Here is a 24,071-nt window from a genome sequence, read left to right on the forward strand (position 1 = left end):
CAAGGGTATATCATACTTTCCAGAGCATATCATACTGTATAAATAGAATAAGTAACCGTATGGCGCAGGCCAAGAGTATATCATACTTTCCAGAGCATATCATACTGCATACTTAGAATAAGTAATCGGGTAGCACAGGCCAAGTGAATATCATACTTTCCAGAGCATACTGTATATATAGAGTAAGTAACCGTGTCACGTAAGTCAAGATGCTTTGCAAACGTGATGAAATTGTTACACCACATGGTGAAACTGTTAACATCATGCAAAGATTCATAGAAGTTATTGTATACAAGACTTGTTTTTTTATACAATATTTCATGATGTAAACGTAACATGAATGAATCTAAAAATTGATATGTGCAAATTCAAATTCGAAATTATTCTTTCTATAAATGTCATGTATATTGCAAGTTGAGAAAAGTCCAAGTACCATTTGAATGTATTATGAGAATACATCCTAGCTACTATTCGTACTCACCAATTACCATATCCGAATGTTTCTATTCCATCCAGCAATGCATATTCATCACTCATACTCCATGTACTGTTCCCATGTATGGAGAACAGAGAATTTTCCTGTAAAGAAGAATCCTCAGTAGTTGAAGCTAAATCTATTCATTCAAATATACACAGATTACTACCATAAGTAAAAGACACAAAAATCACCACCTGAAAACTCATAACCAGTTCAAGATATCTCTACAAAATGCTTTGAAATTGAAAGCTCAACGTTCCTCTGGTATCTAGAATAATCTGAGACTAATGTACAGTAATGCATCGGTAGCAGCAGTACATATTTCCGGTGGTTCAATACGTTCATACCTCCCTCTGATACTCTGTTTCTAGACTAATTATCTAGTATTATATCTATATGTTATTATGGTTACATGGGAGACCTGAATATCAAAAGGGCTTTTTATTGGAAATCAAAACTAGGTCTTTTACAAAAGTCAAGAGTGTTTTTCCAATGTATTTATGATCACATCATACCATTATGTAAGAAGTAAATTCTTACATTTTCATACATGTTTTTACAAATTCCTCTGATTTCACCGAATATCTCCACTGACTAATGAGAGATATAAGAGCTTCCTTTTCCAGAGGTATAGATTGCAAGATAATATTCCTTTGCCAGGCTATATGTCACACTTTACTTGACCAGTTTCAGATATATGTTTTTCCAAAGTACATTCATTCATGTTTTCCATGCTATAATCACGACAGAATTGAGAAAATAACGCAGATGAACTACGGTATGTGAAGGTAATTGTCATCAAACACACAAACTACCAAAACACACCCTCCTCCCTCCCTCACACCCTCCTCCCTCCCTCCCACCCCCCTCCCCTCCATAAAAAAATCCTTTTCTTATAATATATAATCAAAACTTCTCAGATGGAACGTGACGAGAATGTTACATTTCGACTTACATTTTAATTAAAGCAGTCAGAAAATAAAAATTGAACTTACTGTTATCTGGTAATCATGGTCTCTTTTATGGGTTCCTAGTTCAGCACCGGAAACAAAGCACTGTTGATTGCAAAAGAAATAAAAATAAAATCAATAAGAAGTCATCCACATCATTTTTGAGCCAAAAACATGAATTCAAAAACCTTCACTGAATTTTACTAAACATACTGTTCATTGGGTCACATCTTTTTCTATCTTGGACATTTTTCAACCTGATGCTCATAATCACCAGATGTGTGTTCTCATAGGAATACTGAAACAAATGTACTGCAGCAACCATTGGGACATGCCACTAAACAAGGTTATTAAAAGGCTAGGCTCTAGCATATTACATGTATTGCAAAATGTTTATACGCTTGGGGTGACATATTACAAGTGAAGCAAACAAAAATTGTCAGAGTCTCATAGATTGCTTTACGGTGGTCATTCCTATCATGTTATGCTCTTGTTACATGCAAAAACATCAAGGAGAATTGTGTTGCTAATTAAGGAACAACAAATCCTGTCCTCTGCTTATCATGTCTATGTACATTGTGACAGTCCTGATAAACTATGTGTGCTCCAGTTGCAGTTTGATTGTTTGAAGAAAACATACAAAATTGCAATTTTGGACGGAAAATTGCGGTAAACATCGGAAAATGTGTCACTCAGCTAGATTCGCGTAGCTTCATCAGGAATTTGGTAGCGATGAGAATATGACATTAGTTGTTGTAGAATACACAGTTTAGGAGTACTATAATAGTAGAGTGCTATAAGGAAGCATGTCACATTACCCTCCATGATTGGTACGTTTGTCTCATTTGATCTCCCAATTGACATAGTTGCTCCAGATAATTAATTTATACGCCGATGACTAGGACCTGTTATGGCGTAGTCTGCTCAAACAGGAATGGAATTCATCCAGAATTCAGCTGAATGATCATTAATGAGTTTAGATACTATCCTTTGTTTCAGTCCAAATGTAACAAGAACGATAAAAAAGTTTACATAAAGAATAATTTGTGGTTATTTTTTTTGTTCTTTACAATGAACACCAATGACAGTCTAGCAGTTGTGTAAATAAGCTACAATAATACTGTATGGTTATTATAGCTCTGTTATAAATGTAATCCTATGTAATTCACTGAAATCTCTGTAATCTCTAGGCCCAGGTGTATTGTATAGTGTAGCTATAATCTGTATATAATTCTAATCTGGAAAACAAGCTTATTTTCCAGGTATGTGTACTGTAGCTCTCACACAGCCCTGGTCATTTTATTGTAATATGGTACTGACGTGGGTCATGAGAACAGTGGTGCCTTGTATATATTTGAAATTGTAATGAGTTGGAAAATTCAGATTGGTGAAAAAACTTCCAGCCTCACCGGTATGTGAACCCAGGCCTGGGAAGGTCATCATTCCACTGTAGGCTTTTGCAACATGCAGGCGCGTAGCCAGGAATTTGCCAAAGGAGGAGCGAAAATGTATGCAAACTATCAGAGGCGTAAATACGGCATTGCCAACTATCTAAGCATAGCGCCACCATGGTTGGCGCGAAGCGTACAAGAAAATTTTGGCTGAAAATGCCTCCCAGATCGCTGGAAATGGTACTTCGTAGGCCTTGTAAGTTGCATCTTAGCATTTTCTCTTTTGAAATTACTAGCGATATCATAAAAACATTAAAAAAACAATTTAAAAATATGCTCAAGGGGGGGGGGGGCGGCTGCCCCCTTCGCTACGCGCCTGGCAACATGTGTCGAACAATGCTAGTGCTGTGTTTGTTGACTTAACTTTGCCTTACTCTAGATTAATCATGATGCTAACCAACACAAAATCATTTGTGAATCCTAAGGCCGGATCTCGAAAGAGATACTTTGAACAGACTCTGTTAAATGAAATGGAAATAAACGACCAAGGCAAATGAATTTCAAATATATATATATATATTTGAAATTGTAATGAGATGGAAAATCTTCCAGCTTCCACTGGGATGGAATTAGAGAGAACATTTATAGTTAGAACACAGATCATCAGAGTGTTTATCCTTCTTGGTATCTCTGTACAAAGGTGTAGTCGGCAGGATAAGCATGTTACATAGTCAAGTATGTGAAGAGATCCAGTGCTATCAAGTTTCACAATATTCAGTTTTGTGTTGTAGGCTTCTGTTTGGCCATTAAGTCCCTTGACTATACCAAGTTTCTTTCACTGACACTAGCTACAGAATATTTGTATGTATTGATTATAGCCACTGCATAAAGGCCTGAACATGGCCACTGGTGCAAATGAGTTTCATTCACTATCATTCCTCACTTAGTTCTTTACAAATGGGTGAAGGTCATGCTGTGTACATGTTTCTATTTGTCTAATATATAAGGACTTCTGTATAATGCTGATTGTGAAAGCTATAAAGCCCAAGGTCAACTGCTTTGACCTCTACCTTCCAAGCACAGGGGCAGTTACAGTTCAATGGCTGCATTTAGAACTGAAATTTTCCTGAAGTCTTTTGTTCAATTGATTTACGCACATAGTTAGGTACACAATGCTAACTATTACTATATGATGAACACATCCTGTGTTCAAATCATAGGACAATGCAGGGTGCTCAAAATAACACACATGAGTGTATCATAGTACACTAGACGTAGTGTGCAATGCATTGGCTGTTTTGTACACACATTAGCAATAGGACCCTATCCCTTCCACAAAACCCACACTAAGATCAACCACCACAGTTCACCCACGGAACACACCCTTCTTAAGCAAGCAAAATGGCGTTCCTCTTGTGCCCATTCATACAACGTAGCGTTACGCGTCGCAATTAAGGTCAATTCATAGAGCGAGAAGCTCCACGGACTATCCGAGTGTTGTTCAATTAAACCTCACGTACAGCTGTGCACATGGCTGGGGTTTGTATACATCTCACATACCCGGTTCATTCACATTAACGGCAATACATCTGATTAATATGAATATTTAGCAGCAATAGTCTCGGTGAGTACTGTACAAAACTTACGCGGCAGACAAAAATTAACATATATATATGCATATTTATAGCATAATCAATTCTACTGTATTGCGATTTGCTTTGTAGCATAATGACTGCCTAGGCCTGTAGGTTTTTGCAATACTACTTACCTGTAAACAAAGATCAAAATCGACGCACTTATCGCACTTGATACTGCAAGCCCGAAGTTCAACCTGACAATTGTTGCAGTAGAACCTTGTAGGGACCTCTGTGGAAAGACAAATACGAGAGTTAAATCATCAAAAACACAGAAATATGAAACAAATGGGCAAAATCTGAAGAGGAACTGTAATTCCTACCTGCCATGTTCGGAATCACTCTCTAGGTCTCATGCATGACGTCATAGACTGGTTCGTGCAGCTGGCTACCCAAAACAAAAGGACAGACAGGATATCTGGTGGCATCAGTTAATAATAGTACAAGCTTCCACAGTTCCAGAAACCAGCACTGACAGAAACCATACGATAGACACACAATTCATGTTTAGGAACCGGTTGTGCGATCTACAGCCTAGCGACAAACCGATCTCAGAATGCAATAGCCGACGGTTGGGGAACAAATCATCAATATCAGTGTCACCAACTGGTGTTGTTAAAATATTGGCGTTAGTCGATTGGTTTGTTGTGTCAACTTATCATCCCTTTTATAATGCAATAATGACTTAGCCTAGACTAAACAGTAGTACTAGGCCTAGGCTAGGCCTTAAGGATTTGATCAATGATGTCTATCTATCAAGGTAAAATCCAAATCACTCGACCGTAGGCCTATGTGTTTTTCATATGTGTGGTTTTTCAGAAATGTAATGATCTCAAAATATTTATTGTTCTGTGCATATAACGCACAATTGAGCAGAACTTGACCACAAAACGTCTGCCACGTCAAGTTCTTTCATACCCCAAAATTGACACATTCCTCGATATAAGCTAACTGTAACTTTTGTACAAAAATTGACTCTGAATGCTGTTTGCTATGCTCTGAGCCCCTAAGCTTAGACAGGTCAGGTCCCAGAGAGTAGTTGTATCATGTTGTTGTAAAAGTGGTTATTTTTAGGGAGTAAGATTTCCAAATCCCAAAAATGGCCGTGGCTATTCTTACCACTAGTCGTAACAATTATTTATAAACTGTTCTTACGACATCGGCGAATTCATGCGCAGTAAAGTAAATAAAGCAACTGCGCATGTAGTAGGGGTAACCCTAACCCCTAACCCAACCCTAACCGGAAATTATTGTTACTCCTGGTCGTAAAAATAGTACTCCTGGAAGTAAAAATAGCCACGTTAAAGCAACTGCGCATGCGTAATCGGAAAATAATGTTACGACTAGTCGTAAAAATAGCCACTTTGCCCAAAATATGTGCAAAACTGGGGGGGAGGGGTGTTAAAAGCTTTAAAAAACCACAAATTGACCAGCACATAGCTGAAATGGATTCAAATCATGAAATATGTAACTCTGCTTTGCTGCAAAAAGTTGAGGTTGCCTGCTGTATCGTTGCTAGTAATATTTGAAGGTGCGTCAATTACGAAGGTGCGTCAATTATGATGCCTTTACTATACTAGGCCTAACTTAAACTTTGGTAATCCTAGGTATGTGGCAGAATCATAGCCGGGCTACAAAGGCGGTAGCCAGTTTGTCAAGCTAAAAGGAGGTATCACCAACTATTCAAAGTCATTCAAACAAATTTCTGAAAATATGGAACCCGGATAATGAGAAATAATTAGGCCTAATGTTAGTTAGTACTCCGTAGTTGGTAGTCTTTCATGATGATTGCTACGATTGGATGTAATATTACACCTTAAGACTTGAAGTTGCCGTTTTTACATACATGATACCATATTTATTTATTTCTCAAGGAGGATTGTCCTCAGCAATTGTGCCAGTTTGGTACATATTGTGGAAAATCTATAGACCACTTAATAAATGGAATGCATCTTAAATTCACATGTATACCCACTAGGGAACTGTAAATGCTATACTATTATTATTATTACAATATGAAAGTTACTACAAGAAAGGACTGAAAGGAATAATTGGGGATTTTTCTTCATTCTTTACAATGGAAGCAAACAGGAACAACTCAGCTGATATATAGTGTAGACTTGCTGACCAGTCTTTCACAAAAATCGGGTGTTTTTCCATCTCCTAAAAATTGAAGGTTCAGGAAGATTTGGGAAGTTGGGCAATATCCAACCAAAACGTATAGTATGATCCAAATACTGTAAGTTGGGTTTGACTAGAGCTGCAATAATATAGGCTATATAAATGCAGTGCTAGCATGAGTGTGCAGAACACAATGGCATTTATTTTACTCAATTACTTCTTGAAAATGTAAGTGATTTTTCTCCATGCACAAAATAACACACAGCCCATGTCTGATGTCAAGTTAAAAATAAAAATTACAAATAAAAAATTCCAGGAGATTAGCACATAACATCAGGAGACCATGAAAATGTTATTAAAATTCTGTGTGAATTTTGTAGGCAAAGTTGTGCAGTAACTATTCCTTAAACTGCTAAGTTGTCATTTAAAATAATATAATTTGGACTGTTCATATTTCAGAACACACAGAAAAACACTTTGCAAATGCTTTAGAATTTATTAGCATGCTAAAATTAGAGGCAACACTTCAGTGTTTGTTCTAAAGTTAAAGTGTAAATTTTATATTTGATGAAAATGTTCCAAAATACCTTTTTGGAGGTTTCAACCTTTCAAATAATTGCCAGATATTGATGAGTGTCCAGTTTCTACAATTAACTGTCTTAGTGAGGAAGAATGCTAAGAGTGTAACTGTAACATAATTGTTAAAGCTTTAAACTGCTTAAAGTTTTAAACATTTTAGTTTGGCCCAATACTATTGATGTTTCAAAATCTATTGTGGCACAAACGAAAAAAAGTAACAATCTCTTTTGGGGTATTTCATCTGGCGTGGCAGAAGTTTTTACGTTTCAAACACTACCAGGTACTTAAACTTTCAGTAAATTTAAACCCTCATTTTTATTTTGCTTTGCAGGTTAATGCCCACCAAACACCATCATGGATCAGATTGAACCCTCAGGACTGACTCTCAGTGTTGAATCACTGCAAGAATTTCAAGTCCAGGAAATTGGATTGGATGGACAAGAAACATATGCTAAGTTGGTGTATTAATGTGTATTATTATTTTTTTTTTGTCAAAGCACATCAACTGTTCTGTTTTCAAATTATTTAAAGTTCAAATTATAGAAAACAGTTAATGGTAAATGAGCGCAGGTATTTAACAGATTATATTATTGAGCGTGGTATTAATTTTTTTGTTTTCATACATCACAGACCAAAGATAGCTCACAAGATTGAAGTTTAGTGTTGACTTTTCTCTTCTGCATTAATTTTATGAGAAGTATTTGTGGTTGTTACATAAGTCTCTGACATTATTCCTCTTTTTCAGCTTTAAATTTGAGTCGGTTAATCTCACAGATGATGATGTTATTACTATTATTTAGATTTTTTTTTTTTTTGGACATACATCACAGGCCATTGTCTATGTCAGAAAACTTAGCAAAGTTAGCCCACAAGATCGACTTTTCTGAAGAAAATGAAGATAAGAAAACTGATGATACAAGGAACGGTCTCCCAGTGAAGGAACGAGAAGAGAATGATACCAAAGAGGCAGCAGCATTCCAGAACCAGCAAAAACCCTGGGAGTCAGTAAAGACAAAATTGAGGTGACATATCCACATAACTCTGTTTCCCATATGACTGGGGTGGGAAACCTATGGCCTGAGGGCCACATGCGGCCCGTCAGCGATTTTTTTGCGGCCTGTGAGATGTCTCAAGAAAATGAAAATGTATCAATATATTTTACATCATCACAAAAAACGAGCTAGCTGCTTACAATTTATCGGCACTAATGATGCTGTCAGGTAGGTCTATTATCCCCATTACTTATCAACTGTACTGTATTGACATTATTGTGAATACAGATTTAGTGTACACACCAATTGCTTGAAAGTCCTCAGAATCAAAGATTTAAAATCAACAGCAGGTCCTTGGTTAGCTGCGGCCCAGTCAAATTTTCACTCCTTATATCTGGCCCATTCATTCAAAAGGTTGCCCACCCCTGCCTTATGATCATTAGGTGTCTTCGGTAATCTCTCCCAACAGGATAATCATATTATGTAAATATTAATAGTTTACTATTACTTATAAAGACTTAACTAATATAGAGGGAGTTTGGAGAGTAAAATGATACGGATGGGGATGTTTTCTTAATTTATACTGTCAACTCATGTGTATGTGGTTGTGCCATATGGGAGCATATGAGGTGTTGATTTGGGATATTGTTAAGTACTTGAAACTTAAGTTTTGATGTACAGAGGGGTTTAACATCTCCCCGAAAATAACAATACAGAAAGATGTGTTGACTAATGCATTGATTTTCTGATAGATGATAATAGCAAAATTATAAACCATTAACTTGAGAGAAAATAACTTGCTATTGGTTTCAGGGGTTTGTTCTTCCTCTAAGCTTCAAGGGGTCAACAGGTTATCTCAAATGGTTGAAGAATACTTGGCCATTTTCTCAAAAAATCCTCAGATTTAGCTATAAATATTGTAAAGCAAAATAAGTTTATATGCAGTTGAGTTCGAAACTTGTAATGCAATGGAGAGTCATGTACTGCAGTTGTCCCTTGGACGTAAACTTGTACCATTGAATTGAGCTTCAGTCTCATAATCCGGTGTTATGAGTTATTAAATGTGTGTGTATTTTTTTTTTATCATTTCTTTATTGCAGGGATGCACTTACAGAAGTAAGTGTGTTATATGATGTTATCAACATTGCGAGAATGAACAGGGAGCCCCCTTACCAGTACATGATGCTTGAGAAGGTCTCAGGGGAGACCAGCTCACCAAATAATGAATTTGCTGTCAAACTTTTGGAGAAAAAGAAGGTACAGTATTTGTAATTATCTTTTGCTCTGCAAGGCTGTTTTTATTGTGTTTTTAAAGAATGTCTACATTGTAACTTCTGTTAGGATGTGTGCGAATGTTTGTCTTTCAGACAAACTTACCCTCTCAAGAAAAGTTTGCCAATTTACAAATGTTCTGAAATAAACTAGGAAAGAGAATCTGTGAAGCAATGTTCACTTATCGAACAAATTTTTTAAAAGAAAACGTTTCAATTTGAAGTATTCCTGGTGATGTTGTGTGCAGATAATAAAACCCACATTGACTGTAACTGTTGGATTATAATAAATCATATATATGTCTCCTCACGGTTCTGTGGGAACCAAATCTCAGTGGAAAAGTTTAAAATAGGTCCGTCAAGATCTTTGTAAACAAAAGAAAAGATTGATCCGAGGTTGACAACAGCAGATATTTCTGTAACAAACTTGACAACTTCTTGACGTCAATGTTATAGTAACACATGTTGCACTTTTCTAACATAACTTTTTATGATTTGACAAATTAATTTTCTACATCCAGAGTCTTGAGGTTGCTGCCAAAATTTTGCAAACCGGAGCAAACCGTATGAAGCACAGCTCGAGTTCAGAAAAGAAGGCTTTGGTCGAACAGAGGAACTTCCATAATGAATTACTCTGTTTGAGGCAGAATTGGAGGCTGAAGAGAGTGGGCAATAATATTCTGGGAGATCTTAGTTTCAGAACATGTGAGTGTAGTGCATTTGGTCGGTCAGATTTTGAAATCAATATTTTCCCCACACACGTTATAATGTTTGTTTGATTTTTGGAAGTTTCGCAGCTGAATCTAAATAAATGTCACACATTTGCCCTCTTCTCAATCACAAGTATGTAATTTCCTTGTTGTCTAATGGAACTTTAAGACATTTGATAGTCAGAAAATCTGACCTTTAAGTTGTAGACAAAGCTTCAGCCAGCAACCCATCTCACTGTCAATTAGACATCCAGGCAACTGGTGAAAATTGGTGAAAAATGAAATATAAAATATAAAAAAATAGGAAGGATTATTGCACAAAGCAAAGAGCCAAATAATTATATACAAAGGCACAACAAATACCTGATTGTTTTAAAAAAAAAAAAAAGGGAGATAAAACCAATATTCAGTTCACAAGATACTATATATACTGGGAAATGGAGACGTATTTGTCTGCTTAAAAATTAGACATGATGCAACCATTTTGCACACATTATACATGTTCCACCCTCAGTCAAACCAAAATATGGAGACCTGCTCCTGGCCACAAATTTGACACCCAGGCTGGTGTAACTGAACCCTTATCTCAAAATAAAGTGTATAATTAAATTTGATTAGGTTGAAAGACGCAAACTCTAAAAGAACATTACACATCATATATTCATTCTCAGAGATCATGTCTAGAGGAATAGAGGTAATAAGAATTGCCCCCAAAGTAAAAAGAAATATCGTTACTAATGTTAAAACTTCAGCAAACATAATTAAGTCACACTGAAACATGGTTTCTGTCTGAAACATCTTTTTTAATCTATGCTTTCACACTTTTCAATGTCTGGAAATAATGAAGAGGGTCAAAAACCTCCAGGCAAGTAGCTTTAAATAAATAGCAGTTTATAACACTGTAAAGATGGTCAGCATTGTGCTAATGACCTTTTACACTGTCACACATGTACTGCTTCATCTTCTACAGCTGGGTCAAGATTCTGGCACACAGGAACATTTGAAGTAACAAAGACTAGTGAAGAAGAGTTTGAAGAAACTGAGAAGAGAGGAGTTCCTCCTTGTTCGTTAAAAGTTACGGTTCCGTCTGATCTGGAGGGCACTAGCTTCATACGTGTTCTGATCCAGGAAGGTAGGAATCAGCCCCGAAATTTCTTGGAATTTTTATGAACCTTTATTGCTACTTTGCATAAGTTGCTTAGCAACCATTTACAGGGTGGAGATATCTCGGCATTGAAAAATAGCTGCAAAAAGCAAAAAATGATATCTTAATCCACGGAAATAACACCAGGAAGTTTGTGAAATTACGGCAACAACCTCAAAGGAATATATGTGAAATTAGTAGCACAGCTGTTGCCTTTTGAAGTTAATGCTAAGTGTATAACGCAATCCTTGGGAGTTATAGATTAGATTAGATTAGATCAACTTTATGAAACCACAAGGGTAATTGCATGCTCGTATAAAACAGGATATGAGATACAAACATTAAAATATGAAAACCTAAACGTACAGTATATCAAACAATTGTAAGAATATGAAAACATAAGACATTTTAAAACAGGATATGAGATACAAACATTAAAATATTAAAACCTAAAACGTACAATAACAAACAATTGTAAGAAAATGAAAACATAAGACATTTTGAAACATGTAGTAAAACAATAAACAAAGCTCAGGACAATGGCAAGAGAGTTCAGTCGGAACAGAAGAAACAGCCAGACGAGATCTAACGTTGAATGTCAGATCTCATCTGGCTGTTTATATATTAAGCAGCAGCTATTTTCAGTTGAATACAAAGATATTTGTCGCATTTCACAGGAGAAACGGAAATTGCATCGGCCTACCTGATGCAGTCCAGCAGAGCCCAGATTTCAATAGACTCTCATTGGCAACAGAGACTGGAAGCTGCTCAGAATGTTTTGTTCTGCAAGGAACTGTTTGCTCAGGTAGGCTTCTGTTGTTGGTAGTGTTTCCGCTACTTTACTAGCTATGCTTGGAGTGTTATTTAGGTTAATACTTGTTTGTAACAGTTATCCAACCCTTGACTGGAATAACCTATCATGTGAAATGGTCACAAGTACTGTGATGTAAGTGCAAAGGTTAGTCACATTTGCATTCAACCTTTGTGTTTACAGTTTGTGTAGATTAATAGATTTATATTAGGAAGTTTTTGTCAATTTACATTGACATGAATATGCCTCCATGAACCGTTCCTTTCTCTGTCAGTCTATATGCTGCTTTCAAGTTATATACTGGGAATATTAAACTATTTGAAACTACAACTTTCGCAAAGCAATTACTTTCTTCTTTTATAGATTGCACGGGAGGCTGTTCAACTGAAAGCACCAATTCCACACATTGTTGTGGGTAATCAGATCATATCCAGCATCATTCCAGGTGTTCAACTAGTTATCAGACTATGTCATGACTCTAGCATGAGTAGCAGCAATGTAAGTCACATAATAAATATCAGGTATGGAGCAATGTAAGTCACCTAATAAATATCAGGTATGGAGCAATGTAAGTCACATAATAAATATCAGGTATGGAGCAATGTAAGTCACATAATAAATATCAGGTATGGAGCAATGTAAGTCACATAATAAATATCAGGTATGGAGCAATGTAAGTCACATAATAAAGGTATGATATGGAGCAATGTAAGTCACATAATTAAAATGAAGTATGGAGCAATGTAAGTCACATAATTAAAATGATGTATGGAGCAATGTAAGTCACATAATAAATATCAGATATGGAGCAATGTAAGTCACATAATAAATATATGGTATGGAGCAATGTAAGTCAAATAATTAAAATGAAGTATGGAGCAATGTAAGTCACCTAATAAAATAAGGTGTGCAGCAATGTAAGCCACATAATGAATATCACGTGTGGAGCTAGTCATCGGATTTTGTCATGACTCTAGCATGAGTAGCATCAATGTAAGTCATCTAATAAAAATCAAGTATGAAGCAATGTAAGTCACCTAATAAAAATATGGTATGGAGTATTGTAAGCCACATGATAAATATAAATCATGGAGCAATGTAAGTCACATAATAAATATAGGGTGTGGAGCAATGTAGGTGACATAATAAGTATAAGGTATTGAGCTAGTCATCAGACTCTGTCATGACTCTAGCATGAGTATTAGCAATGTAATTCACATAGTAAATATAAAGTATGGATCAATGTAAGTCACAATAATATAAGGTGTGCAGCAATGTAAGTCACATAAGTCACATATATATGTGGAGCTACTCATTAGACTCTCTCATGACTCCAATATGAATAGCATCAATGTTAGTCACAAAATTAATATAAAGATATGGAGCTAGTCATCAGGCACTGTCAAGACCCTAAAATACTGCTGACTAACTCAATTCCCTTGAAGAGGATTTGATTATTTTTACAATGATTTTTCTTTGTGTCTTTCACAGGTCAGTGCCCCTCCAGAGAAGAACGCACACCAGAACATTGACCTTGAGCAATCCCTTCATCAGTTATTAAGGGAATTACACCACAGTAATTTGAATGGTCCCACCCCTAGGCCTGTCACTGCATCATTTAGCTTTAACAACAAGAAGAGGAGACTAGCTGGCCCCCTGGCATTAGATAGGAGAGAAATAGCAGAAATTCAACAAACGTGAGTTAGACCAAAAAATAAATAACAAAGAAAGACATTACACAATAATTATACTTAAGTAAAACAACAAAACAAATTGAAGTCATGATTATTATTATTATCATAATTACTGTGCAAAGCGTCTAGTATTTGTTAAAATGGATCAGAAAATATCACCATTATTAGCCTATCGGTGCATTATTCTTCAGTTATTCATAAGACCATTTTTCGATATGATTGTTTACAAAATTCTTTCTTTCATCATTATTATTATCATCAATATATGTCTAGTTTGTCAATCATTAAAAATTAAGTAAATGTCATTTGTGACTTAAGTTTTACACAATTATAAAAAATTAAGTCAAGAAGTGAGAAAGTACATCCATGAATAGATCACTGCTGTAATATGTTTTTATGATATTATTATGATTATTATTATTATTGTTATTATTATTATGATGATGATTATTATTATTATTATTATTATTATTATCATACCCAGGGAATGTGTTCTTGAGAAGATACTGAAGCAAAGTCGTCATATTGTACTAAGAGACAGGTGAGCATTGAAAGAGCAAACGGATTAGAAACTTAAAAGAGGCCGCTGGAATTTTATTCAAGTGTCAATCCTAGCAAGCTTTTCAGAGGCTAAACAGTTCAAGAAGATCCTGCTATGATCGAATTGTTAGGCCCACTAATTTTCTCACTTCTTTCTTCTGATCCTGTGCAAAATAATTATGACTTTTGGAGTGATGAGAGTAAGTTTAAAGTAGTGTCTCTTGGCCTTTTCTTCTCCATTACTTCCCTCCATCCCTCCCCCTCACCTTCCCATGCCCATCCATAACCTTCAAGTGTCTTGTTAAATTTTCATGATATTCACATTGCAGTTAAACAGTTTAGTAATACCTCATGTTAGCCTAAAATTTTTGGTATAAATAACTTTGCAATCATGTTAGCTCTGCCAATTTAAAGTGAAATTTTTTTCTTAGTTTCTCAATATGTGAATTGATGTTTAAATGGCTTGGTTTGTCAAATGTCAATGACCATTTTCCCCACTCCCCAAATCATAAACATACACTTGATCCATTTGATGGACACACACAGTGATAGTGCTAATGATTTTGACTGCCGGTAGCTTCATAACTTTCCATCCTGTGCTAACTTCCCTCTCTGACAGAGTCTAATAAATGCACTTTGGCCAAAATATATGCACATATCGCATTGCTTATAGATTACGATCTATATAAATATCTATTTCTTATTTCCTTCTCCTTTTTTTTCATTTGAAAAGGACTGCTAAGGTACTGGATGATATGGCAGCTTCTACCCAGGATCCCCTCATAATGGTCCACTGGAGCGTCCTCCAACAGCAATTACAGGCCACCGTCAGAGTATTCATATCCTCTCCGGGATACGAACATTTCGCAAGGTGAGAGGTCCCTCCCAGATATGAATATTCAGATATTGCATATGCAGACATTCATGTTGGGACTAAGCCAGTTGGGACAATTTCCTAATGCTAATACCTCTCTAAACTGTACTCCAATATCATGCTTCAAAGCACTGGTATTGTCAGTTCAAACAGTTCCTAACCTTGATCTGATAAAAACGTGATATTCATACTGCTCGTTCTGACAATACGAGTGCTCTATGACGGGAGATGACACTACAGTATGGAAACGTTTGTCCCAACTGGGTGAGGGAATATAATTGTACTTAAAATAACATGAGTGAAAATAAGAAAGTTAGGCCGTTATGATCCAGAATCATATCTGTTTACGTTTAAAATTTGTTTATTCTGTCAATTATTAATTAATGCTCAAATAACAGCTGCAGAGACATCAGATATCAGATTGTCTCTGTAATATTATGAATGCCTATTTTATCTTTAGGAAGTGGGAGGGGGAGTGGGGGTGTAGTGAAGGGGTTATCAATTATTCAAAATAAAAGGCTACAGTGTGAATCATTTAATTATCAGATTTGATCTAAGATGGGATAAAGAGATCAATGTGCTATCTTTAGGGAGTGGGAGGGAGTGGGGGTTTAGTGCTGGGGAGGGGTTATCAATTATTCAAAATAAAAGGCTACAGTGCGAATAATTTAATTACCAGATTTTATCTAAGATGGGATAAAGTAATCAATGTTCTATCTTTAGGGAGTGGGGGGGGAGTGGGGGTGTAGTGCTGGGGGAGGGGTTATCAATTATTCAGTATAAAAGACTTACATAGTGAATCATTTAATTACCAGATTTGATCTAAGATGGGATAAAGAGATCAATGTTCCTCTGCATTATTTTCCTGGTTTATTACTTTCTTCTTTAGGACATCAATGCAACTTAACATCGGCTATGAAGACATTAAAGCAATCCTCAAAGATGGCAGAACTGTCCATCTCAGCTACCAAGAGAAGGATTTACGGAATCTTCTGATATGTCAAGTGAGTCGTTTCAATTTTGAATCGTGTGAATGAGTATTAAAGGATTCAATAGGTGGGATACATTCTAAGAACTGGTTTAGTCAAAAGGGTTTATTCAACTTTCGATAATCTAAAGTGGATAAAATGTGATTCAACCCGAGAAGTTTGCTACTCCTTACTCCAATACATTGCCAACTCTGTTCATAAAATGTTCCAGTTCTATTTGGTCTGTTCATAAATAATATTGCCACTGACTATTTTGCTACATATATCGCAATGTATTGTAACATATATTATAAATACGTTGCAAAATTTATTGTAATGTATATTACATAAATGATATTCCTACTACTGTATTAAAGTAAGAGTTTTTGGGTAGCACTGGATTAATTGAATATAATTTCTTCCTTCAGTTGAATTGCATTTGTGTGATAATCTTCATCATTTTTTATATTTTTTACCTATTTTTGATCATCTTTAGATCTCAGAGGACAGAGTGAGTGCCGTTTACGACCTAGCCAAGTCACTCAGAATGCAGATCATTCACTATAACTTTTTTGTCGGAGTTGGACCACCACCAAAGCTGGGGAATGCATCAGCCATTGTCTTTGCTACTCCTAATGGAAGAAAGTACGTTTTGTCTATTTCATATTCTTTCATAGCCCCCCCCCCCCCTTTTTAAACACTGTTTACTGAACATTCAGAGAAACTCGATGAAAACAAGAATTTGATCATGAAACTAAATCACCCTCCCAGATTTGTTGATCACCTAAATAAGTAATTTTACTGATTCCATATTAACTCGAAACATTTAAAAGAATTGCAGTTTTGTTTCTCTTACATTTCTAATGAAGCCTGACTATTCAATGAGCTGCAAAATGTCATAATACCTATCACCTGACTAGCAATATTTCAATGATCAATATTTCCGTTGGCTATGTTTTGCAATTTATTCTATGAACAGTGTTGTACTCATTTACTTGTTAGTCTACATGTGACATAAATCATGCACTGCTCACCAAAACCTACACTGCTCACCAAATCTAGATCAAGTGTCTCATTTCAGCCTTTGGAAGTATGTCTGTTCAGTCTTCTACGGATTTTTTTTAGATTTTGTTAACAATATATTGTGTAGCATTATTCTGTTGCATCTTTTGATACTGTAGGATGATATCCCTGCGCAGTGATCCCGTAGAAGGTCCCAGAGTTATGATTCAAGACGAACTGAACACGAGAGAGAAGTCGGATGTGGTAACAGATCTCAAATGGGAAGTCTTCCCTTCTGGCTTTCAAGAGGTGGATATGACCAAGATCCCTGGAAGAAACTTTGTGCACAAAATGGAACTTTTAATCGGGAACCTTGCGCATGAATAACATAAAAACTGTTTAAAGCAGGGGTCTACAAGCAAAGCAGTCTGCAAAGCCAACGACCCAAGGTCTTCCATTAGGGCTGAACCACAACCCACCAGACTTCCCCCTCCCCCCCCCTTTATCAATGTTCAGAATGCACGTTGTGATGCTGAACTTGGCTGTTAAAGAAATAGCTTAATCAATCTTGGACGGCAAAATCCGGAAACTAGAAGTTTTCTGATATTTGGAAAGATCCTGTGATTTCACAACATTGGGTTTGCAGCCCATGGTGTGCGCACCGTTGGTTTATAGCATAACAGGACGGTAGACCAGATTAGGATACGGAACCCAGTTGACCGTAAACAGACATTGTGTATCTTTGTCATCATCTTAAAAAGGAGTACAGGAGATATTTGGACAGTATTCCTAATCAGCTATGCCTCAATTCAAATTGTGTTGTAGTTTGGTGTGGGGAGGGGGTTAGGGTGGCAGAACAGGGTTGAATGTGGCAAACTTCCAGGGGAAGTGGGTGGGACATGTAGACTTTAAGTTGAGGGTGCAAATCAAAGAATTTTATTCATTTGACCTCCCCTAACAAAATGAATCCTCTGTGCATTTTGTACTGCAAATTCCAGTATGTGACCATTTTTCAACAAAAGTGCACTTTATTTGCAATGGATTTCAATTTTCCCATAAAAAAAATCTAGATGGCACTTCTTAATTACAAAACTTGAAACAGGGTAACTTTCATTAAGGAAAAAGAGCACTTCCAACTATGATGCTTTATTTAGTTTTTGCAGAAATCCAGGGTGACATGTCCCTTGCAAACACTTGCATCGTTTTGGTGCCAGGTCAGACCATAAATTTTTTTACACATTTACACAAAACATGGGTGTCCAGACAGAAAAATAATGGAAGAGATTTGCTTCTGGCATATGTCCGGTTGAGCAATTTGCATGACATCATGGGTCTAACTAAAGTTTGAAAAGATTTTTAGAGTGGAGTTAAGTCACAAAATATGGTTGAATTCTATGTGAAAAAAAATGGTTGAATTCTATGTGGCATTTATTACTGGCTGTCAAAATTGCAGATAATGCATTCAATATTCCCACTATGTTACAAATTTTGATTTATATGTTTGGGTGAGGGGGTGGGGGAGGGAGGAGGAGAACTCTTTTATAAGCAAGCAAAGTTTCCACACACTTTGGGGGAGGAAATAGGGAAGGGGAGGTGAGTTGTTCTTGCTTTAAGCAATACAATAATTATGTTGGTAAGATTTGCCATTAGTAGGAGAATAAAACAGATTTCTATTACAACAAGTTGACTGTCAGATAGACTACAGCAGAAAGGGAGACTTCCTACCTTAAGTTTATGTCATAATCATGTAAATACTATTTTTTACCTTTACTTCCAGCTTTGAAAGCTGTAATAAAATGAAAAAAAGAAAGCTCACTTTTCTTCTTTTTGTTGTTGTTGACATTTTGTATTTGATAACATTTGTGTTCATTATTGATACATTTCAGTCACAGTGGTAGTATGTTTATAAAATAACATTCTTAATTTGTGAACAATGGAATAGCTGATGTTCAAACCTCGGTGGCATGAGAAACTAGAAATATAATCATCCAACACTACCAGCATCCATCAGAAAGAAAAAGGAGGTATTAAAGTGCCCACAGAGACTGCAATCAAAACCACATCGCATCTTCACCGGAATAATGGAAATGGATCAATGCCAACCGACCAGGTGCCACCTGGCTCATAAATAGCTACCAGGACCGTGATCCCAACTGGCAACACTTGGTCCTTGAACAATTGGTGCATTTATTGCCTTGGACAAGGAAATCAGCACCCGACCTGGCATTGCCTGACGCAGTGGTACACCAGGTTCTGAGCTGTTATACCAATCTGTTTCTGCGTCCCACTAAATGAAGAGCCCAAAGAAAGGAAGGAAAGACAGTTTTAAAATGATTTAAATATAAAAAATAAATTAAAAAGGAAAGTCCACAAACCACTATCATTTCTCAGCCCTTAAAAAACAACTTATCCATAAGTTGGCTTGTTCAAAGATTATTCTTGTGAAATCTTCAGTCTGAACATTGAACACCATCATCAAAATTCAAAATAGTGATAAGGTCCATTCGTGTCCATCCTTAACACTTGTCTGTTTCCATATGTTCCATGCTTTAACGTACACGCCGCTTCCTTCCATTTTGCATGTCCATCTAATATCTTTCGAGTTTGTTCGATGTAGGCATTGTAGAGTTCTAAGCCTTGTTCTTTGGCAATATTGGAATGGTACTGCATCATTTTCCCCTTGGCCTTTCCTCCTAGAGTCGCCTGGGGTACAACTAATACATCTCCTGGTAGATCTAATATTGATATGAATTTCCCATTTTCTGATTCACTCAGTCTGACATTCATTGTGGCTTTAGCTGTCAAGAAGGAAAGAGAAAAAAAGGGGGGGGGGGAAAACTGTATCATTTAATTTTCTATCTTTTCAAATATTATATGCACTGCTTCATCAAAATATTATCCAATTCTTTCAAAATGCTACTTAAGGCTTTTTTGCCGAAAACTATTAAAAGATTTGCGTGTCATCAAAATAATTTTTCCACTCTGACTCTGACACTTTTTTGAGATTAAAAATATTCAATAAAATTTACTAAACAAGTACTGTACACAGGACTGAACAATTGGGGGTCATCAATAAGAAAACATGTAACAGAAAAAAATGGAATAAGAAATAGAATCTAATTGTCCAAACTCCAAATGAACCTTTGTTCTAGAAGGCCTCAAACATTTAGAAACATCAACAAAATCAACATCAAGACTTCAGCAATCTCTAACACCAGTTAATAGATAATGGATTATCTTTCAAAGTCAAAAAGTTTAATTACAAGTGAGCAATCTGTAAAGTTCTTTCTAATGAATCTCTGCAATTTTCATGCAGCATAGGGTAGCACATATATTGTGATGTCATCTTTCAGTTCCATTTGGATGCATAAATATAGGTATATGTTGAAATTATACAGAAGTAAACCTCTTTTCCATACCCATTTTCTCTACTGTGGAACTATCTGCTCCTTTAAGGAAACAAATGTAGATTACTGTCCCTCTGCTGATCTGCAAGAGAAAAAAAGATGGAAAGAAGTTAGTATTTGGACACAAAAACAAAAACAAAATGTTAAAAAGGAAAGCACACCTTAGTCGGTCTCCAGCTAGTTCTGAACCTTGTACAACTACAAGCTATTCTGAAGGAGACATTCGTATGGCACAAATTGACTGTGTAAAAGATTTATTCTCCATTTTTTGCATCACTGGGTGTGTTCACTGATTATTATTTATTTTTTCTCTGATGACCACTGGAATGCGATAACATTTTTAGGAGTGAGTGATACAAAATGAATCTCGTTAACCACAAATGTTTTTAAGAACTATCAATTGTGAACTGACAACAATTCTGCATTTGAGGTTTTCTTGAATAATAAGAGTTAGTCATAGTCTTCATTTACAACCATGTTCAAGTTCTAACAGCTTACCTCCACATACTCGGCTTCTTCTGTATCAGATGGAGGTTTAACTTGAAGTCTAGCTGATAAACATTGCTGCATCACTACTCTGCCTCTCTGAGATGGAGCTTCTCCTGCCATAACTTTAAAAAAGTCTATATAACAAAGTAAAAAAACATTAAAATTGTAAGTAGCAGATTATAACACATTACATTGATCATGGCATCGACACAACTTTGTATGTGCTATAATCAACTGAAAGTTTTTCATTGTTAAACATGTTGTGTGCTGCTTTCATGCAACAGGGTGAGGTGGGGGGGGGGGGCAGGAGGAAGTGAGAATACCCAAGCCTGCTAACAAAAATGTTGCTGTATGTGTTTAACTGATCTCTGCATTTGTTATCTAACACTAGGGGTAAGGTGACCATTATTTGTTCAGGAAATCCAGGGACATATTAAAAAGTGACTCCACCCCCATGTTGATGTCAGAGGGTAGTATCTGATTATTCAGAGCCTTTTGACAAAATTGAGGATAGTTCCACGGACCGTTGTAATCATCCAGGGACTACACAATAACCAGGGACAATTCCCGAGAGTTTTAATCCAGGGAAGTTACTGATTCATAAAATCTGGGAGACGATTCATTAAACCCAGGGACGTCTGTTTACCATACACCAAGGATATTAGTTGCAATGTGTGAAAATATCCAACAACAAATTTGAAGGTAAACCGTTCTTAGTTTCCTTTGATGATATTCATCCTAAACATGATGTAACATTAAACATTATAGAATGCAAACAATCGAATCGTCAAGCACTGTCTTACATTCAAAATTCTTATTCCTCCCAAACATGTAAACCTGAAGATTTATCAAAAAACCTAGAGATAAGTACACAAAACCTATAGTTGGAACTTTCATTCAAATTTATATTCAGTTAGCACAATTAAAATTTATATACATGTGAATTACTATCGACAAAATTATTCAGTGATCTGGGTAGCCTTTAAGGTCTGCTGTATAGACCCTAACTATAGCAGGCTATCATGGAAAGTTTCTTGAGATTATGTAATGGACCTGCCATAATCGTAAAATGACCTCTTTTTACCAATTAACTTTCCTAGCTATAGCGTGAGCACTATAATTGGCGCCAATAAAGCAGATCTTTAATCTGTGAGTCATGAATTAACCTTATGTTCAAGCTGTTTCTAGAAATTCAGGGCCAAACAGCTGGGATATTCCAGGGACAGTACATAATATCCAGGGAAATTCCAGGGACATTTGTAATCTGGGGACGGTAGATGAAATCCAGGGACGCACCCAGAATTTGGAGTCGTCTGGTTACCCTGAACTAGCATATCTTACACAGTAATTTTGAAAGAAAGTCTGCCAAGATTGACCTGGGCACGAAATATTACTTGCAATTCTTACACAGTAAACCTTGGGCCTAGCCTAAACTTATGTCTATAGACCTGCTGTAGTGGCTACATTGCAGCCAGGTAACAGTACAGGTGAACCTACTGTAGCTTAGTTTGGCATATTACCTTTACCTTTTGCCTTCCTTGGAGAATGAGGGTATTAAAAAACTTTGAACAGAACACTGTATCTATTTTTTATTAAAACTTCCAAAAGTCAACGTGGATTTGAAATTTGACTTTTTTTGTCCAACCGGCGCCGATCATATCAGGAACTTTGCAGTCTGTTGTACGTAACGCCTGTGTTATTACCAGATATTTTGATATTACCTGTTACTAGTACTACAGTACTAATACGATGATAACCAATTGCGTCAGTCGTCTTGGAGTTGCAGACGACGAAGTCATTAAGTGAGTCGCGTGAAATATAACATGAAACCATTTATTAATTTTGAGTAAAACAATTGTATTTAATATATTTTTATCACTTGAATTTCCGTACAATACATTCCAATTAAGTAAGAAACAATTATTTAAGAGACGTCCAGATAGTACTTTTTTTTCAAATTTAGCTATCTGGCAGATTGTTCTTGCATAAAGTAGCAGACGACAAAATGGCAACTTACGGTGGTTCGAAACATGACTGGTCGAAGAAAAAACATTCCGATGAAAATGAGGAGGAGGAGGATGATCCCGTAGATTCTATGATAAAGAAAACAGGATGCTTAGAGTTGCATTATAAAGTTCAAGTATGTTACAATTTGAGGTTTATTTGTTTGATGTAGTCTGTACTCTATTTCGGTCTGCAAATGTAATCAGAACCTGGCTCACCCAATGTTACTGTTAGAAAGCCTAGCCTAGGCCTATACTATTTAAGCCAAATATTTTATTTGACTTGCTGGCTCGATTGCTCACGTCGACCCCTATGAGACAGAAATCCAGTTACAATGAAAATCAAGTAGGCTAGGTGTTAATTACTTTAAAGATGATTTTCCTTTTTATTTGCCATTACTAGAATTTAGAAGTGAGTTTTCCCCATCCAAGTCTGATCCTAGTTGCTGAAGGAAAATACTGGAATGCTATAACTATAATACAGCACTTAGTAATGTGCATAAAGTCAATGGGACCACAATCCCTGTCAGCAAGAAAATCTTGGCTACATCATTTCAATAGCACTTTCTTAGAACCCTTTGCTAAAGTAAAACTAATTTGGCCCTACAAATTGAGCATTCAAATCTCTTTGTACTGTCTTAGCTGGACTTCTAGTCCAATAGTTCCTGGGACCTTGTAGTTTTTCAACTGAAGCAAAGAAATGATACTTACCTAATCTTTGCCTGTGGGTCAAACCTTTTCCGACATGCTAGGTGTTAGCTAAACATGGCATTGGAATGCTTGGTAAAGTAGCAATTCATGGTCAGATTATCAACAGCTATAGTTCCCAACTGTTGTGCTTGATCAGGACTTGTTGTATTAATGCATATGTCATAAGAAAAGTGCTTGACAGCATAAAAAATCAGAATTTGCTGGTAAACAATGAGCGAGGCTATAATTGGTCAAAATTTGTGGGGAAATGAGGGACACTCAATACATATTAAAAGCTAAATAATGCAACTTTTTCTTGGCAG

At 36.2% G+C, this 24,071-nt stretch overlaps 3 protein-coding genes across 7 annotated transcripts in view; 1 reads left to right on the top strand and 2 right to left on the bottom strand.

The window, feature by feature from the left end:
- Nucleotides 1-4,807, bottom strand: part of LOC139971233 (transcriptional adapter 2-beta-like) — a 46,992-nt gene extending 42,185 nt beyond the window's left edge. For both annotated transcript variants that reach the window (XM_071977516.1, XM_071977517.1), the window contains exons 1-4: nt 4,777-4,807; nt 4,588-4,685; nt 1,474-1,533; nt 482-579 (exon numbers count right to left, since the gene is read on the bottom strand). In XM_071977516.1, coding sequence (XP_071833617.1) covers nt 482-579; nt 1,474-1,533; nt 4,588-4,685; nt 4,777-4,783 — 263 coding nt within the window. In that variant the 5' untranslated portion in view covers nt 4,784-4,807. The remainder of the gene's footprint in view (nt 1-481; nt 580-1,473; nt 1,534-4,587; nt 4,686-4,776) is intronic.
- A 106-nt stretch (nt 4,808-4,913) lies between these two features.
- Nucleotides 4,914-19,455, top strand: LOC139971229 (mediator of RNA polymerase II transcription subunit 17-like). Of its 2 annotated transcripts, none has more exons than XM_071977508.1 (14): nt 4,914-5,093; nt 7,485-7,608; nt 7,984-8,175; nt 9,246-9,402; nt 9,938-10,121; nt 11,097-11,258; nt 11,948-12,075; nt 12,445-12,579; nt 13,573-13,778; nt 14,260-14,316; nt 15,049-15,186; nt 16,079-16,193; nt 16,654-16,802; nt 17,339-19,455. In XM_071977508.1, exons 2-14 carry the CDS (start codon nt 7,508-7,510, stop codon nt 17,544-17,546), a joined length of 1,932 nt encoding a protein of 643 aa, XP_071833609.1. In that variant the 5' UTR covers nt 4,914-5,093; nt 7,485-7,507; the 3' UTR covers nt 17,547-19,455. The 2 variants fall into 2 exon arrangements, with proteins under 2 accessions (XP_071833609.1, XP_071833610.1); XM_071977509.1 differs by having other exon boundaries at nt 4,915-5,081.
- Nucleotides 19,456-19,603: 148 nt separating this feature from the next.
- On the bottom strand, nt 19,604-22,903 carry LOC139971237 (D-aminoacyl-tRNA deacylase 2-like). Of its 3 annotated transcripts, none has more exons than XM_071977525.1 (4): nt 22,777-22,903; nt 21,065-21,189; nt 20,579-20,648; nt 19,604-19,957 (listed from the first exon to the last, which is right to left on the bottom strand). In XM_071977525.1, the coding sequence occupies exons 1-4, from the start codon at nt 22,886-22,888 to the stop codon at nt 19,635-19,637; spliced, it is 630 nt and encodes a 209-aa protein (XP_071833626.1). In that variant the 5' UTR covers nt 22,889-22,903; the 3' UTR covers nt 19,604-19,634. The 3 variants fall into 3 exon arrangements, with proteins under 3 accessions (XP_071833626.1, XP_071833627.1, XP_071833628.1); XM_071977526.1 differs by lacking the exon at nt 22,777-22,903 and adding an exon at nt 22,582-22,770; XM_071977527.1 differs by lacking the exon at nt 22,777-22,903 and adding an exon at nt 22,576-22,770.
- Between the last annotated feature and the right edge of the window lie 1,168 nt (nt 22,904-24,071).

This window comes from Apostichopus japonicus, chromosome 8 (assembly GCF_037975245.1).
Source record: "Apostichopus japonicus isolate 1M-3 chromosome 8, ASM3797524v1, whole genome shotgun sequence".
Taxonomy (NCBI): domain Eukaryota; kingdom Metazoa; phylum Echinodermata; class Holothuroidea; order Aspidochirotida; family Stichopodidae; genus Apostichopus; species Apostichopus japonicus.